General features: G+C 43.1%; 1 protein-coding gene across 1 annotated transcript; it reads right to left on the bottom strand.

Moving 5' to 3' along the window:
* Positions 1-10,637: 10,637 nt before the first annotated feature.
* LOC147635995 (putative glycine-rich RNA-binding protein 1) lies at positions 10,638-12,311 on the bottom strand. The gene is made up of 2 exons (XM_086801423.1): positions 12,102-12,311; positions 10,638-11,312 (listed from the first exon to the last, which is right to left on the bottom strand). Exons 1-2 carry the CDS (start codon positions 12,213-12,215, stop codon positions 10,899-10,901), a joined length of 528 nt encoding a protein of 175 aa, XP_086657549.1. The 5' UTR covers positions 12,216-12,311; the 3' UTR covers positions 10,638-10,898.
* Positions 12,312-15,822: the final 3,511 nt, after the last annotated feature.

The following is a 15,822-nucleotide window of genomic DNA, read 5'->3' as shown; positions in this document are numbered from 1 at the left end:
TGTTTAAAGTAATAACTTCTTAAGTCTTAGGATCTCGAGACAAAGTCAAATAGGAATTTAAGGATGTATCGTTTTGGTAGAATCATGAGACGTGCGAATCATGGGCGGACAGTCAAATCCTCTCACAGATGAAGAAGAGCTTGACCTTGATGTTCGCAAAGCTCTTCACAGATCTCAGCCAGGTCCCTTCAAGGGTGAAGGGAAAAACTTAGGCAAGGCTGTGGAAAAGTGGTCGAAGCCATGGAAGAATATTTCGATGTCATTGGATACAATGAGAAAAGTAAGATTTCTCTTGTCAGGCTAAAGATTCTAGAAACAGCCAGAGTAGCATGGAGAAATCACTGTGAAACAAACCATCTGGATTGGAACACCCAGACGTGGGACGATCTCAAAGCATACCTAAAGAAGAGATTATGTCCTCTAGGCTTCCTGGAAACAAAGATGAATGAGTTCCTGGAGCTAACCCAGGGAAGCCGTATCACAGAGGAATACCACCAGGCGTTTGCTCTTCTCCTCAAATACTCGCCACCAATGAAGAATAGTTGATGGCCAGGTTTATTCAAAGAATGAACAAACCTTTGGATACCTTGGTAAAGAATGCTAAACCAATTTCAATGGGCTGAAGCAGTGCGGATGGCAAAGGACTTCGCAAAGGCCTTTGCTATTAAGGTCCCGCTAAAGCCAGCTCCCTCATCCTTCAAAAGGTTCCAAACCTCGGGAAGTACTTCCAACCTTCCGCCTCCTAAAAGACACTAAGGTCCCAATCAGAACTAGGAGACGGGAAGTTTTAGAAATGAAGGAAGACCTTTTCCTTGGAGCACTTTTTCAGGAACTTCAGCTCTTGAAGTGAAAACAGGTGTTTCGCTTGTCAAGGTTTTGGGCACCAGCTCAAGGATTACCCAACTCCTTCTATGTCAATGGGCCAAGGAAGCCAAGGTCCCAGGATGCCGAGACCAACTCCTTCATATCAAACCAATCAGGGTCCCCCTCGCCAAAATCAAGGCAACCCCAGAAGAGTGCCAGCTCAGCCTGCAGCTTCAATGCAAAGCAATCTCAAGACCCCCTCTCAGAATTGGGAAAGCCAGCGAGAGAGAGTCCCACCCCAAACAACAGCAGCCAGAGCTGTCACAATAGCTGATGTAGTGGAGGAAGAAAGAGGACAGATTTATGCACAAAATCATCAGTTTTCAGTCGTTCAGACTCCAGCAGAATACAAGGGTAAGCACTTTAAGCTTTTGATTGATTCAGGCAGTACACATTCTTTTATTTTCCCTGGATGCTTGTGTAAGTAAGTCCTAGATCAGAAAATAGGAAAACCTATGCAAGTAGAATTGGCCAATGGGAAGATTCTTTTCACACACCATGAGATAGACCGCATTCAGTTTAATCTAGTTGGGAATGCGACAGACTGCCAGTTCTTTCAGAGTCTTACCCTTGGGAATCTAATAGAATCCTTGGAATGGATTAGTTCCACAAAAATCAGGCTGACATTCACTCTGTCACAATGGAACCATTTCTTTCCTCGACCTGCACGGGAATCGAGTCCAAGGAACTGGAATTTACGGATCCCCAGTTCTGCAATTAGTCAAAGCTTCTAAATTGCTGAAGGGACTCAAAAAGAGGCAAACTGTCTATGTCATTTAAAATGAACCCAGTAGATAGAAAATGCAAGGCTACGGAACCAGAATGGCTAAGTGAGTATGTTGATGTATTCCCAGAAGAGGTGACTAAGATGCCTCCGACTCGTGAAGTAGATCATGATATAGAGCTAACCCCCGGAGCTCATCCAGTACCCCAGCGTACATACAAAATGCCAGTTCCTGAAGCCATAGAACTTAAGCAGCAGTTAAGACAACTGCTAGAGCAAGGATTCGTAAGAACCAGTGTTTCACCTTGGGGTGGGCCCGTTCTCTTTCAAAAAAAGAAAGATGGAACGTTAAGACTCTGTATTGATTACAGAGGATTAAATCGGTTATCAATCAAAAATAAATATCCTATCCCTAGGATTAATGAACTCTTGGATCGGTTAAGTGGAACCTAAATGTTCACAAAGATAGATCTCAAATCTGGGTATTGCCAGATCATAATCAAGGAACAAGATATCCCAAAGACAGCCTTCAATACTCGCTATGGGCATTATGAATTCACAGTCATGCCGTTACGATTAACTAATGCCCCAACGATGTTTAACCGCCTCATGGAGGACATTCTCAGAGAATACTTGGATGAATTTGTTCTTGTCTTCTTCGATGACATCCTGGTATACTCTAAGAATGCAGCAGATCATGAAGATCATGTGCATAAGGTCCTTGAGATCCTAAGGAAGCACCAACTCTTTGCAAAGAAGAGCAAGTGCACTTTCTCTGCTGACCATGTCAAATACTTAGGATTTATAGTATCTAAGGACGAGATTTCTCTAGACCCTACTAAAATCCAAGTAGTTGTGGATTGGTCAGAGCCCAAAAGCGGCCGTGTCTTCAGAATGGTATGGCTATGTCTTCAGGATGGTATGACCGTCTTTAGGTGCAGAGAAGGGTATGGCCGTGGCTTACTGGGTGAGAAGGGCACGGTTGCTTCAGAAGCGTATTGGTGTGCCTTAGATTTTTGATACGAAAACTGACGTGTCTTAGGTGGAGGAAGAAGGTACGACGGTGACTTGGTGAAGGTACAGCTATGTCTTCAACAGTGAACGGCCATGTCTTCAAGAGTGAACGGCAATATCTTATGCAATTTTGTTTTTTGGGCAGCCCTGTAAACAGGTTTTGTACCCTAAGGCTATGTAGCCAACACCCCATTGCAGGTTTTATACTGACTCCTTGCCTAGTTTGCTAGAGTGAGAAGGCGGCTCCAATTTGGTTTTGGCGAGGTTGGTATCTCCATTGGAAGTCTATGGAGGGAGAAGTTGGGGTTGGAGATGCAAGGGGTTGAGTGGGAGTATACTAAGGGAGTCAGATGGGGAAGTAGTCGAAGTTGAAGGTATATCACTAGCAGGGAGAATGGACTGTGTGGTTGGATGGTCAAGGGGTCTTCTTGAAGTTTTTCTTTCCCTTTGTCCTGCTCAGTAGTAGTGGTGGAGACTAGCTTGGTCATTCATTGAAATGTTGGTAACTTTGGGATGACACGAGTAGGACTGGTGGTGTACCTTGGCTGTCGAGGGACCCAAATTTGCAGATTGCCTTCATAGAAGTTATGAGCTTGGAGTAGAGGCTTAGGGATTCGGCTCGGTAAGGCCGAGGTTGTGGGTGGTGATGGTTTGGCTTTGGGGAGCATTTTTGCTGGCGGCTTTCCTGTATCTTGTAGGCTTGTGGTTGTCGAATTGGGTGCCGTCAAGAGGTACGAGGAGCTAATTTTGCCAGTGCGTAAGTTTGGGAAGTGGATCGGCGGGGGATCCACATAGTTGTAGCACCTTCATAATATCCTTGGGCTGAAAGGGGCTTCTTGGGTACCCAGTGGTGTGGCAGGGCGAGGGTTCTTGCATGTGTGCCTTAGGACCGAAGGTGTACTTGGGGTGGGTTAGGATTTTAGTGGGGTTAGTCTTGTGAGTGGGGTTAGCAGCAGTGGTGGCATCTTTGAGGCAGGTTCGGGCAGCTGCTGAGTGTGTTGATGAGGGTGCGCGAGACAATTGGGTATTCACGGCAGCGGGGAGAGGCCTCTTTTTAAGCGGCATGGTTCTATATTGGTTGGAGAGTGGAGTCATAGTGGTTAGGGGAGGGGGGTTATCAACTCGGGGAGGGTTATCGGAGGGCAAGGGTTCTTCATCTATCATTAGGACTGTAACTTGGCTGGAGGCCTTGGCTGGAGGCCAGTTGTAGGGTTTTCTTCCCAATTGATTTGATAGCGGTTGTTTCCCATCCATCCATGCCCTAGAAGAATTTCTTCACTCATGGTTCCTACAGGCATCACATAAAACTTCCCTTCCAAGGGGGGTTATTGTTGCCAATGTGGAACAAGGTTGTGAGGGTGCCTAAACATTGAACTGATTGTGAGGCCACTGTAGTTACCATGGTTGGGGTGTTTTTTAATGAGGGCCTCCCGGGGGAGAGCCATGTGTCATAGGTCATTCCTAACCACAATTGAGCGGGTTTCACTTCCCATTCCTCTTCTTTGAGGTCCACTACTTGGGCCATGTTGATCATGATGTTTTTGCCCCAAAGTTTTGATTGTCACTCTTTGGCTTCTCGTTGGATTGTTTATTTCATCTCGTTATGCTATTTCTTTTATTGTTTTTTGACATGAATGTCCCTTAGTGTGGTTTCAGTGTGAGTGGGCCATAGTAGCATTTTAGTTTGCTACCACATTGAAGTATCCCGCCATCTTGATGCCGTTGAGTGTTTCTATGCGCACTGCACCTTGTAGGGTTATCTCAGTGACTAGGAAAGGTCCTAAGCCTCTGAATTTAAGTTTCTTTTTATGTTTTTTTATTCTATAGAGGAGGACCATATCGCTCTTGTTCATTTGTTTGTCCTTGAGTTGGTCGTCAAACCATTGTTTATGCCTTAGTTTTTCTACAATCATACTATATATAATGAGGAGGCATGTTTTATTGAGCCTTTTTAGCTCGAAATGTTCAAACTGGACATGGTGCTCAAATGGAGCGAGGAAATATCTGATTATCTAGCTTATGGTTTTTCGCAAGAACGACCCTTGAACAAAGATAAAATGCGACGGCTTATTAAGCTTGCTGCATCTCATCAATTAATTGCGAGAGAACTATACAAGTTAGGTAAGGACAATGTCCTAAGAAGATGCATGAGAAAAGATGAGTTCTTCTCATGATATTAGATGAAGCACATTCACGGAGGACATTTTGCTAGAGAGATTACGGCTCACAAGGTGCTTCAAGCAAGACTATGGTGGCCTACATTGTTCGGAGATGCCATAGAGTTTGTCAAAAGGTGCAAAGAATGTCAGCAATTTGCTATCCCGCAACAAAGAGACAGGATGCCACTCACCCCTGTTATGTTGTAAGAAAACCTTTCGAGAAATGGGGGATTGATTTTGTTGGACCTATTAGTCGTCCAGCGGTGCATCCATCATCACCACAAGCCCGATATGTAATCGTGGTGGCCACATAATATTTCACAAAATGGGCACAAGCCAAAGCCTCTAAGCGAGCTAATGCACAAACAACAGCAAAGTTCTTATATGAGCAAATTATTTCAAGATTCGGCTATCCATTAGAGTTATTCAGTGATCACAGTTTAAATTTCATTAAATGAGGTGATCGATCACTTACTTGTTGGATTCCTAGTAGTCCACTGGAAGTCATCACCTTATTATCCACATGCTAATGGTCAAGCAGAGAGTACAAGCAAGATTTTGTGTACTATCTTGACAAAAACATTGGAAGCAAGTTGAACGGATTGGGAGCATAAGCTAACAATAGCCTTATGGGCATACCGAACATTATATAAGGTAGCGACGGGATATACTCCCTTCCGTCTAGCTTATGGTATTGAGGAAGTAATGCCTATGGAATACTTAGTTCCAAGCTTGGAATTGTAGTGCAAGAACGTTTGACGGAAAATGCATTAGTTGAAAGGCTAATCGATTTAGAGAAGCTTAATGAAACCAGACTAATTGCATCGCATGGACCTATGGTCGAAAAACTACGAAGAAAACATTGGTTCGACAATAACTTAAAACAAAAAAAACTGGAAACAGGAGGGACCTTGTCCTCATGTATGGTGTAGGGAGCACCATAAAAAAGAAACTCAAGTACAGAGGTCTAGGACCCTTCTTCCAAGTGTCCAAGATCACATCTCAGGGGTTGGTTAGAATTGAGACAATTGAGGGCATACAAATGGAGGGTTACGTCGATGGGAGCAAACTTAAAAAATATTTTGGACCACTGACCCAAGAGATGCTCTGGCAAGAACATCTTTTAAAACAATGAAAGGAGCTCACAAAAGAAAAAATCTAGTAAGCCCAAGAAGAGGCTAAGACAAGGGAGGCCAAGGCCAAACAGATACTCTAAAAAAGAATGTTGCAAGTAAACATGGCTTCACTAACTCTCCTAGACGAAGATGAACTAAACATTAAGCTAGCACACGACTCAGGGTGGAACTCTCTACAAGCTAAATGTCATGCAATGAGCATTGCATTGATAGATATGGGATCAAGTCATAACCTGATCTCATATGAGACATGGGTAGCCTTAGATAAACCGCACCTTGAAACCACCAATGCACAAATATGTAGTGTGCACTTGACAACTATGAAAGATGAGGGATTTATATGTGTTAATGTTTCCATCATAAATAATTCCTTGGTTGGAAAGGTGTTTGTCATGCCTGCAGGTTTGATGGAGAAGGAAATGATCCTAGGACGATCTTGGATTTGCACCAGTAACTGTAATATCCAATGGGAGAAGAGGACAGCACTACTGAACGAGGGCAACAGTGTCATTTTTGTACCCTTATGGAGCCCGATAAACACAAGGAAGCATGCCATGATTAAGGATATAGAAACACCAAGCACGGTGACATCATCTCATGAAGCAAAAAAGGCATCAATTTCGCAATCCCTATGCAAAAAGCAACCCAAGTCACAGGGTACACAGCAATGGGTGCCTAAGGGTCAACTTGGAAACCAGCTCTACAAGGATGAGAAGGGCGTCAATAAGAAATCAACAAGAAAGGTTCAAAGAAGAGACAAGGGACAGAAATGGACTTCAAAGGTAAGTTGGTGGTACTCCAAACAAAACAGCACTCCACAAAGCCTTCGTGAGCAATGGGTTCGAAAGGATTTGCTAATGGCACAAGGTTATTACCAAGGCAATACAACAGTATGGGTGCCCAAACTCCACCCAGTGGCCACCGTTTTGCAAACACCTCCAAATACAAAGAAAAGGGTGGTAAAGGCATTTAGAACCAACTCCCAAACTAAAACCAATGCTAGGAGTGCACCAACACTGGTGTGGAGGAAGAATCCAACCCAACAAGATGGATTAAATACAACAAAATCAATACCTGTAACCACCTTGATCAAGGTGCTGGACAAGGACATTGAAAAGAAGAAAAAGAAGGTGCAACAAGTAGACACACTGATACAAGCCTCAATCCACAAGACTCAGTAGTAGAAACATTGTTCAATTGGGTGGAGAGAAGAATCAAGCACTCTCACACAGAGTTAAAACGCATGCAACACCTGTCCACCAGAAGTGCCAAAGTACCACCTTGGTTTCCATGGCAATAAAAAGATGAAGGTACCCATTACTCAAAAGATGGATACAAGGTAAAAATGGGTATCATTCACTTCATCCAATCTTTGAATGCATGGTTGTGTCTGAGCATGAAGGAAAATATAGGGTATCAATCTTGCACATGCATGGTCCAAAAAGGTTCACGTCATGAACTGGTACAAAACAATTCACGCCGTAAACTAGTCTTAAAGGCTTCACACTGTGAACTAGTCTTAAAGGCTTCACGTCGTGAACTAGTCCAAAAGGCTTCATGCCGTGAGCTAGTCCAAAAGGCTTCACGCCGTGAAACGGTTACTTTTTCTCGAACAATCGTAGGAAGACACATAGCATTCTTCATTAAGGTAGTCGCGCCCAGTCAGATGACTGCGCCATAAAATTGAAAATCCTTCCTCTTTCATCATTTTGCATTCGTCGTTCATCGTGTGCGCATCACAAGCATCGAGCCTTCCTCTCATCGCCTTCCTCCTCACTTCGAGTGCAAAATCGACACATACGGGTTTGAGGTGGGAGCTTGGGCCTTTCCTTTGCGTTTCCTTTCCTTTCATGTGTTCAAATCTTTTCTTTGTAAAATTACAAAATTTATAATCATTGATTGTCCTTGTCAACAATGTCTTTCGTCATCATCCTTGCACAAACCCCAATCTGCGGTTCAATAACATCATGCATTCATTAAATTAAATTAATCAAAAACGAAACCTACAAGGTCATGGCTAAAAGCCAAACACCTGCAATTTCACGGCTAAAAGCCAAAAACCTGCAATCTCACGAAACTAGCTTTTCACGGGTTTACCTCATTTCACGGGATTACCCTTCACGGCCTGCACTTTCACGGAATTCCAATTCATGAAATTCCACCATTTCACAGGATTCCATTTCACGGAATTCCACCATTTCACGAAATTGACCTTCACGGAACTACCCCAGTTCATGGAACTAACTTTCGCGGGTTTACTCCATTTCATGGGATTACCCTTCACGGCCAGGACTTTCACGAATTCCCCTTCATGGCCTTAACACCTGCAGTTTTACAATGCTTAACCCAATCACGAGAATTTGGACCCTATCATGTCACAACACTCATACCACCCTGTTAATTGCTCACACCACTAACACACTTCCCATCAAAATTAACCTTGTTACCACCCAAAAAAATAAAAAATAAACAAATAAATAAATAAATAAATAAGAAGACAACAAGGCGTGGCACATGCCCCACCAGTCTATGGACTGACCTTAGCAACATCCGACCCGAAAGCCGCAAAGACCCCCACAGTGACATAAGCCAGTGCAATGGGATCCCCAGTTAGCAGAAAGAAAAGACCTACATGAGACCCAAAGCTGAGCTACCTAGGTCAATACGCCCAAGCATTCCATGGCGCGATAATCATCAAAGAATTCCACACGATGCATGGAAAGGTGGCATTCAGTACCACAGCCCTGAGTGCCTCTAGATTTTGGAAGATACCGAAGTCAAAGACAAGCTAGAGAAGGTGTGGGCCTCGGGCAAATGGCATAGATTCTCCCCCAAAACATACACATAGCTATGTGCAGAGTAAATAGACATACGACAAGGCCACCAAGAGGAGGACAGTGAGACTAAAGCAGATGGCACCACGAAGCAAGTGTTGATCACAGAGGACTTGATACGTGAGACTCTACAACTACCACCACTAGTAAAAATACACACATACCTTTGAAAAGATGGCCCTAGATTCAATGCTGAAGAAGAGCTCGTACAACTCTAATGGAGTAGAATATAAAAATATTAGGGATGACATCACAGAAACAGCATGCAGGGCAATGTCACTAATAATCCAAGTGAAGCCAACGGACAGGTACAACAGGGTGACACTAAACCGAATAGCCAAGGTGCATGAGGAAAAGGAGGATGATTGGGCCTACTACATCCACATTTATTGAAGATGATTATTCCAGACATACCTAGGAATATCCATTGAAATAGAAATTAGAGGTTTTTATATACTTTAAGCACGTTGTTGCTATGGTTGAAAATGTGCAAAAACGAAGGTTAATTTGGGCTCTCTCTCTCTCTCTCTCTCTCTCTCTCCTCTTTCTTTGCAATCTCTTTGCACTGCTTTGCTCTCGTCCTCTGTGTAAACCCTGATGACTGAATCAGGGTTTTCTGTCCTCACAGAGCCACTGGCAGAACACTAAAGGAGATAACCAGCCCAGCTCTTTGATTCCAACACTGGAAAAGGTAACGCCGTTGTTGAAATGGAGATAGTAGGCCAGTGACAGTAAACTAGAGAGATGGAGAATTATTTAAAGGCCCATCAAAGATCTTCAACCAGTACCCAATGATGCAAGTACTAAATCATGTGGCTCAGAGGCCTCTCCCAGATCCAGAAACATAAGAAAGAAATATAAATGGGCCCCCAATATTGTTTGGGCATTAATTAATTATTTTGGAAGAGGAACGTGATGGGATCTTGGGGAAGACCTTAGGCAAAAAGTTAATTCACAGGAACTGAGCTGGAGGAGGCTTCTAGAGGGTTCTGGAAGCCTATAAATAAGCATGCTAGACAAGAGCTAGAGTTTAGGCTGTGACCCATTATATATATATATAGAGAGAGAGAGAGAGAGAGAGAGAGAGAGAGAGAGAGAGAGAGCATGACGGCGGACAGTTAAACGATTCACGTTATCTAAGAAGATATTTAATCTGTTCTAAGCAGTCCTTCGTTGTGTGCTTGACTATGAGGGGACGATTTAAAAAAAAACCTTTATTCTGTCAACCTTCTATCAATCTCATTAATGTAAGATATACTTATATGGATCAACTTCAGTAAGCAGGTACTTAATTGGCACATACAGTAACCTTGAATCAATATAGTCCTCTCTATTCCTTGCTGAGCTACTTTAAACTATACAGTGACACTCTGAAACTATCCACTGTAATTTCATTCATCTCATATATATACAGAAGGACTGATTCAAGCTCAATGCTAACAATAATACCTTAAATTGCGAAACACTTTCACCTAGATAGTAGTTCAGACCAGGCACTGTTTAACTGGACACTACTTTTTCCCTTTCCAGACCAAACTTTTCCAACGAGGCATTGTTGAACTTGACACTAATTACTTTCCACCCAAGGACTGATTAACTGGACACTAATTTCTCTGCAATGATGCCTTTCCAGACCAAACTTTTCCACCTTTTGCAAATTAGCCAAAAACAGACCAAACAATTCCACCTTTGGCAAATTAGCCAACATATAAACATAGGCAATAAAACTGTGCCAATTAATGTGGGCAGCAAAGGGAGCAAACACTAGAGAGGTAGACTTCACTATCTATCGAGGAATATTGCGGCAAAAGCCGAAAAAATTAGAGCCAGACAGTAAACTGTACAGATTATGGATGAAAGGTTGGCTAATCAAACAAGGACATCGGTTAAGCTCAAAAGGGACAAATGTTCTAATAGCAGCTTTCATTCAAAAAACTGGAATCAACAGAGCCACGATTTTGCAGTAACAGCCTAAGTTATAAGTCAAACTATATAGATGATGAACAAGTGTCAAAATTATCACAGTAAGTTTCCCTACTACTTTTCAGCGTGTCAAAAAAGTGAGAACACCCAAAACAGTTCCGAGCTATATAAGATCTAGACAAAGATGACATTTTCATGCCCACTCAAGATAGACCAGCTCTGCTTATTGTAGACCCTTGAAACACTACCAACCACTGCCACCGCTACTGCGGCTACCTCCATAGCCACCCTCGCTTCTCTCCCTTCCGGCATAACTGCCACCACCTGACCTGCTGCCATAGCCCCCACGATCTTCATATCTGGATCCACCTCCATAGCCTCCACCACCGCCACCAGACGCACGGTAACCCCCACCACCGTTGCCACCACCGGAGCTGCGGTAACCCCCACCACCATTGCCACCGCCAGAGCTACGGTAACCCCCACCACCCCCACCTCCACCTCCACCAGATCTGCTCTGGGCCTGATTCACAGTAATGTTTCGGCCATCCAACTCCTTCCCATTCATAGAGCCGATAGCATCCAGCATAGACTGCTCATCAGCAAAAGTCACAAACCCAAACCCTCGAGATCTGCCTGTCTCACGGTCGTTGATAATCTGCAGAAGAACATAGAAGAGGCTAAGTGCTATGGAATCTTGGTAAATTTACCGCAGAAGAACATAGAAGAGGCTAAGTGCTATGGAATCTTGGTAAATTCACTGCGAAAGCTTAGTAAGTTTACATCAGGTTGGCATTTAAACAGAAGGGCTCAATTACTTGATCAACGAACTCACATGACCCTGCTTGCCATATCATACGACAGATTTACAAATCTTGAAGACGCTACAAGAACCCGCACCCCAGTAGGTTTGGAATACAACACTAGCACTATTTGACACAGTCCTAGGTACCCTACATAGTCGACCATGGGAATCCAACAGACCAGGAACCCTCAAATCTTGACTAAACATGAACATGTCTGCAGATCTGGAAGAGAGAGGGACCCTAACCTTAAACCATAATAACCCTCGTCCTTTACATGAAGGAAAAAAGGCAAATTGGAGGCACTTGGACAACAGAAACATCACTATGGAAATATAAGGCCACCGAAATTAGAAAGAACAAAGACATCAGACGACCCTTAACCGTCTCGAACCTTCGGAGGCAAACACCTTCAAAACCCTAGAAAATAAACCGCAGCAAAAAACATTACAATACTATACAGAGAGAGACGTAAACAATTACAAACGCATAGGAAGCTAACAGAGAGCAGGTCAGTCCGGGACACAAGGGGCAAAGCAGAATTCAAGAAAACCCGTACCCAGATGAAAAAGCCCTAGAAACACAGTAGGGAGAGAAGTGTGTGTGTGTGTGTGTGTGTGTGGGCACGGGGGAGCGAGGCATACCTTGGACTCGATAACTTCGCCGTAATGTTGGAAAGCATCTCGGAGGCTCCGGTCGTCAGTAGCCCAGGCAAGGCCGCCCACAAAGCATCGGAACTCCACATCTGCAGAAGCCATGACAGACACAGAGACACACACAGAGAAACACCCCCACACACGAACACACCAGAACAAGGGGGCGAAAGAACCCTAAAATTCGCCTAGCTGAAATAATGTTAGGTTTGGTATTTTTAAGCTGATCGCAACGGAGATATTTTCGCTTGCCACGTGTGAGCTCCATTGATGACTTGGATTCCAAATTATAATTATTGAATTATTGAAGGTCGAAATCGGGGGACCCTATTTAATTAAATACGAATATTTCTGTGATTTCAAAGGTGGATGATGCTTTAAGAAGGGCTGTTTCTTCATTTGGCATATTTGACAAATGCCCCTACATAATGCATCTCTTGCTCACCTTATTTTTTTTGGGACCAATAATATCTATATATAATAAAAGAAAAACTTTACATTGCATCCACAGTTAGCCATCAATCAACAAATAAATCAAGCTCCATTAAGCAAGCTACACACTAAATCCCATCTATCATCCTCAAAGACAAAAGAAGATTCATCCCAAGACAACTGGTACCCAAGCAAAATGCAAGCTTCAAACAAAGCTTCAGTTGAGCAGTCCCTAGGAGCCTGTTTTTCCAGTACATCACCCTTCACCTCCCCTTTTTGAAACCAGATTTTGACAGTTGGTCTAGTCCCTACTAGATTCTCAATAAAGGCAACAAAGATGTAACTTGCTTGCTTGACCTTCTTGTACCATCTCTTTGTTTTAGGTCCATATCTAAGTGACTTAGCATTCACCTTATGCTTTCTGAGACCCTACAAACCAACACACCACATCATTAGGCACAGCCCAGTATGTCTATAAATGACCCCTAAAGGAGAAGGATCGGTGATAACAGATTACAGAGTCTGAATCAGCTGAAACAGTTCAGCCCCACTCAACTTATTAACCATCACATATATATACATTTATGCATCAATCCACTAACATCAATTCCTGTATCACAAGCTTTCTGAAACACAATGCAATTTCTGGAGTTCCAGATCTCCCATAAGCAACAAAATCTAATAATATTAAAGATCAAATCAACATGCTAATCAACCAGTCCCCCAATTGACCTTGCACCCCTAAGCATCTATGGACCCATTTCCCAATCTTAACCTAGGCTCCTCTAATAGCACAGGGCAATCCCAAAATGCATGCTTCCCATCTTCCAAGACAGTCCTGCATCTAGGGCAGCATCCACTTGTGAAATTCCTCTGAACCAATTTAGAACCAATGGACACAGCTCCCATACACACTCTCCACATAAAAACCTGAGATTTAGTAGGTATTTCCATCTCCCATATTGCCTTCCACTTCCTTCTCCAATAGCTGGAGCTCCAACTCACTTTCCAAATTCTATTACAATAAATGACATTGTCCTCACTTACTCTCAAAGCATTGTACAGAACTCTGGTTGTGCCTTTGTCCAGCTTAGATCTATTAAACTAGGACCAATCCCTAATCCAACAAGATTCATCCATTGCTGTGGATGTCCAGCCTTTCTGCACCTCCTCCAACACATGTCTGACCAGATGTGCTTGGATAAAGCAAGATCGATCTCCAGTTGCTCACGCTCCTTCCATCCCACTGATACTTCATCCCAGCAGTCCTTAAATCTCCTCAAACCCTTATTGTTCAATCTTTTGGCTATTATGGGGTCTTGTAGGGCTAGGGGGGATTGAACTTATGAGTCCACCAGATCCCTGATGCTCTACCACAGCCATCCCAGACCATGAGTTCCAACATCTCTTTCCCATTAGTACACAGCATCTTGCACAGTGGGGACCTTGTTATTTTTAGAGGGGCATAAGAGAACACTTTATCTTTCCAGCTTAGACCTTGCCACACTCCATCAAGATAGGCAATTGAACAATCTACAAGTTTCCTTAGCATTTTTTATTAGATCTTCTTCTGATGAAGGCATTTGGGCAGGAGCACAACCAACCTAGCAATGGTATGGGAAGGAAGATGAAGAATGCCTAACCCACCTTCACTCTTAGGCAGGCTAATTCTATCCCATGCCAGCCAGCAGGCCAAAGCCTTTTTGTTGGACCCAGCATTCCTCCACACGAAATCTCTCACAAGTCTGATTATCTTCTGCCAATGCCCTTTACCAAAGTCCAGTATAGGGAATAGAAACATTATTTAGGCATTCAGTACTGTGTTGCATATTGCCATCCTATCATGAAAGGGGACCCTGATACCTTCCCATTTCTTTAGTTTCACAAAGAATTTGTCTAATGCCCAATCTTTCAGCTGCTTGTTGGTCACATACACCCCAAAAGGAACCCCTAAATATCTGCCAATCTGACCTTTCCTCACCACCTCACACCCCCATGTCTCCAAGTCAAAGTCATTGTCTTCACACATACTAATTAATTTAGACTTGTGAATATTACATTTGGAGCTTGAAGCATCAGCAAACTCTTGTATAATATTCAGAGCCAACCTGAAATTATCATTATCAGCTTCCAAGAAGAGTAAAGAGTCATCAACAAAACGTTGGATAACCAATTGCTCCCTATTGCTCAACTTTAAACCAGACACCCTCCCTCCAGAGGAGGCCATCTCTAGGGCCCTAATTAGACGGTGAGAAGCAATATCAAAGAGTAGGGGAGCAAGGGGACAGCCCTGTCTCACTGATCTATTAACCTCAAATCCCCCAACTACTTTTCCATTCAACAGTAAGTTGGACTTGCCCCCCAAGGTGAGAGTGTATATGCAGGAAGACATTCTAGAGCCAAATCCCATTTTTTCCATTACTCTGGCCAATTCACCCTATCATATGCCTTTTCCAAGTATAACCACAGGAGAATACATTTCTGCTTAGTCCTCAAAGCCACATCCCTACCCAACATAGCAGCATAAATATTGTCATATATGGATCTCCCATTTATAAATCCATGCTGTTTTTCAGAAATAATCTCTTGAAGTGTAGGGGTGATTCTAATGGTAATGACTTTGGCCAAAATTTTATATATAACAGACAGCAAAGTAATAGGCCTCCAGTGATTAAACTTGTCACAAGCATTCTGTGTAGGGATAAGTTTCACCAGCCCTTCCTTTAAGTCCCTATCCAAGTTGCATGATTTAAAGGCTTCACTGTACATTCTCCAAACAAACTCCTTAAGAGAGGGCCAGAAAACAATAAAGAACTCCACAAATAAACCATCCCAACCAGGGGATTTCTCTCTCCCCAGTCTTAAGAGGGACTCCCAACATTCCTCAAGTTCTGTGTCCCTTTCTAGCCATTTAGCTCTATTAGGATCCAGACTCTTACTAACCTATTCAAGAAGATTGGATTCCGGTTGGACCCTTCTAGATGAGTGATCCTCCTTAAGGCTGAGAGTTGCTCCTAAATACTCAACCCATTTCTTGGCTATTAATCTCAACCCTTTTATCTCCTGCCCATTATCATCCAAAACCCTACCTATAACCTCCTTGCCTTTCAATTTTTCAGTCAGCTTGAACAGATACCCATTTGGTCTCCTTTTGTTGGTGAAGGTTTTCCATTTATACCTAACCTCCTCCTTCTTGGAGCATTTCTCATCTTCACACTAGTTTAGCCCAGCTTGGCACTTAAAATACCAATTTGTCTCTTCAGCAGTAAGTTTCCCAACT

The sequence above is a fragment of the Cibotium barometz genome, chromosome 8 (assembly GCF_041138505.1).
Source record: "Cibotium barometz isolate CiBa-2024 chromosome 8, ASM4113850v1, whole genome shotgun sequence".
In the NCBI taxonomy this organism is placed as follows: domain Eukaryota; kingdom Viridiplantae; phylum Streptophyta; class Polypodiopsida; order Cyatheales; family Cibotiaceae; genus Cibotium; species Cibotium barometz.
Note: the sequence above shows the minus strand (reverse complement) of the source record. Positions and strands in the feature narration are given on the sequence as shown.

Bases quoted from the DNA above. Each gene is read 5' to 3' on its own strand.
- LOC147635995 (XM_086801423.1), bottom strand. From the start codon at position 12,215: ATGGCTTCTGCAGATGTGGAGTTCCGATGCTTTGTGGGCGGCCTTGCC. The intron at 11,313-12,101 runs GTATGCCTCGCT...GTTCTTCTGCAG, and splicing joins GCGAAGTTATCGAGTCCAAG to ATTATCAACGACCGTGAGAC.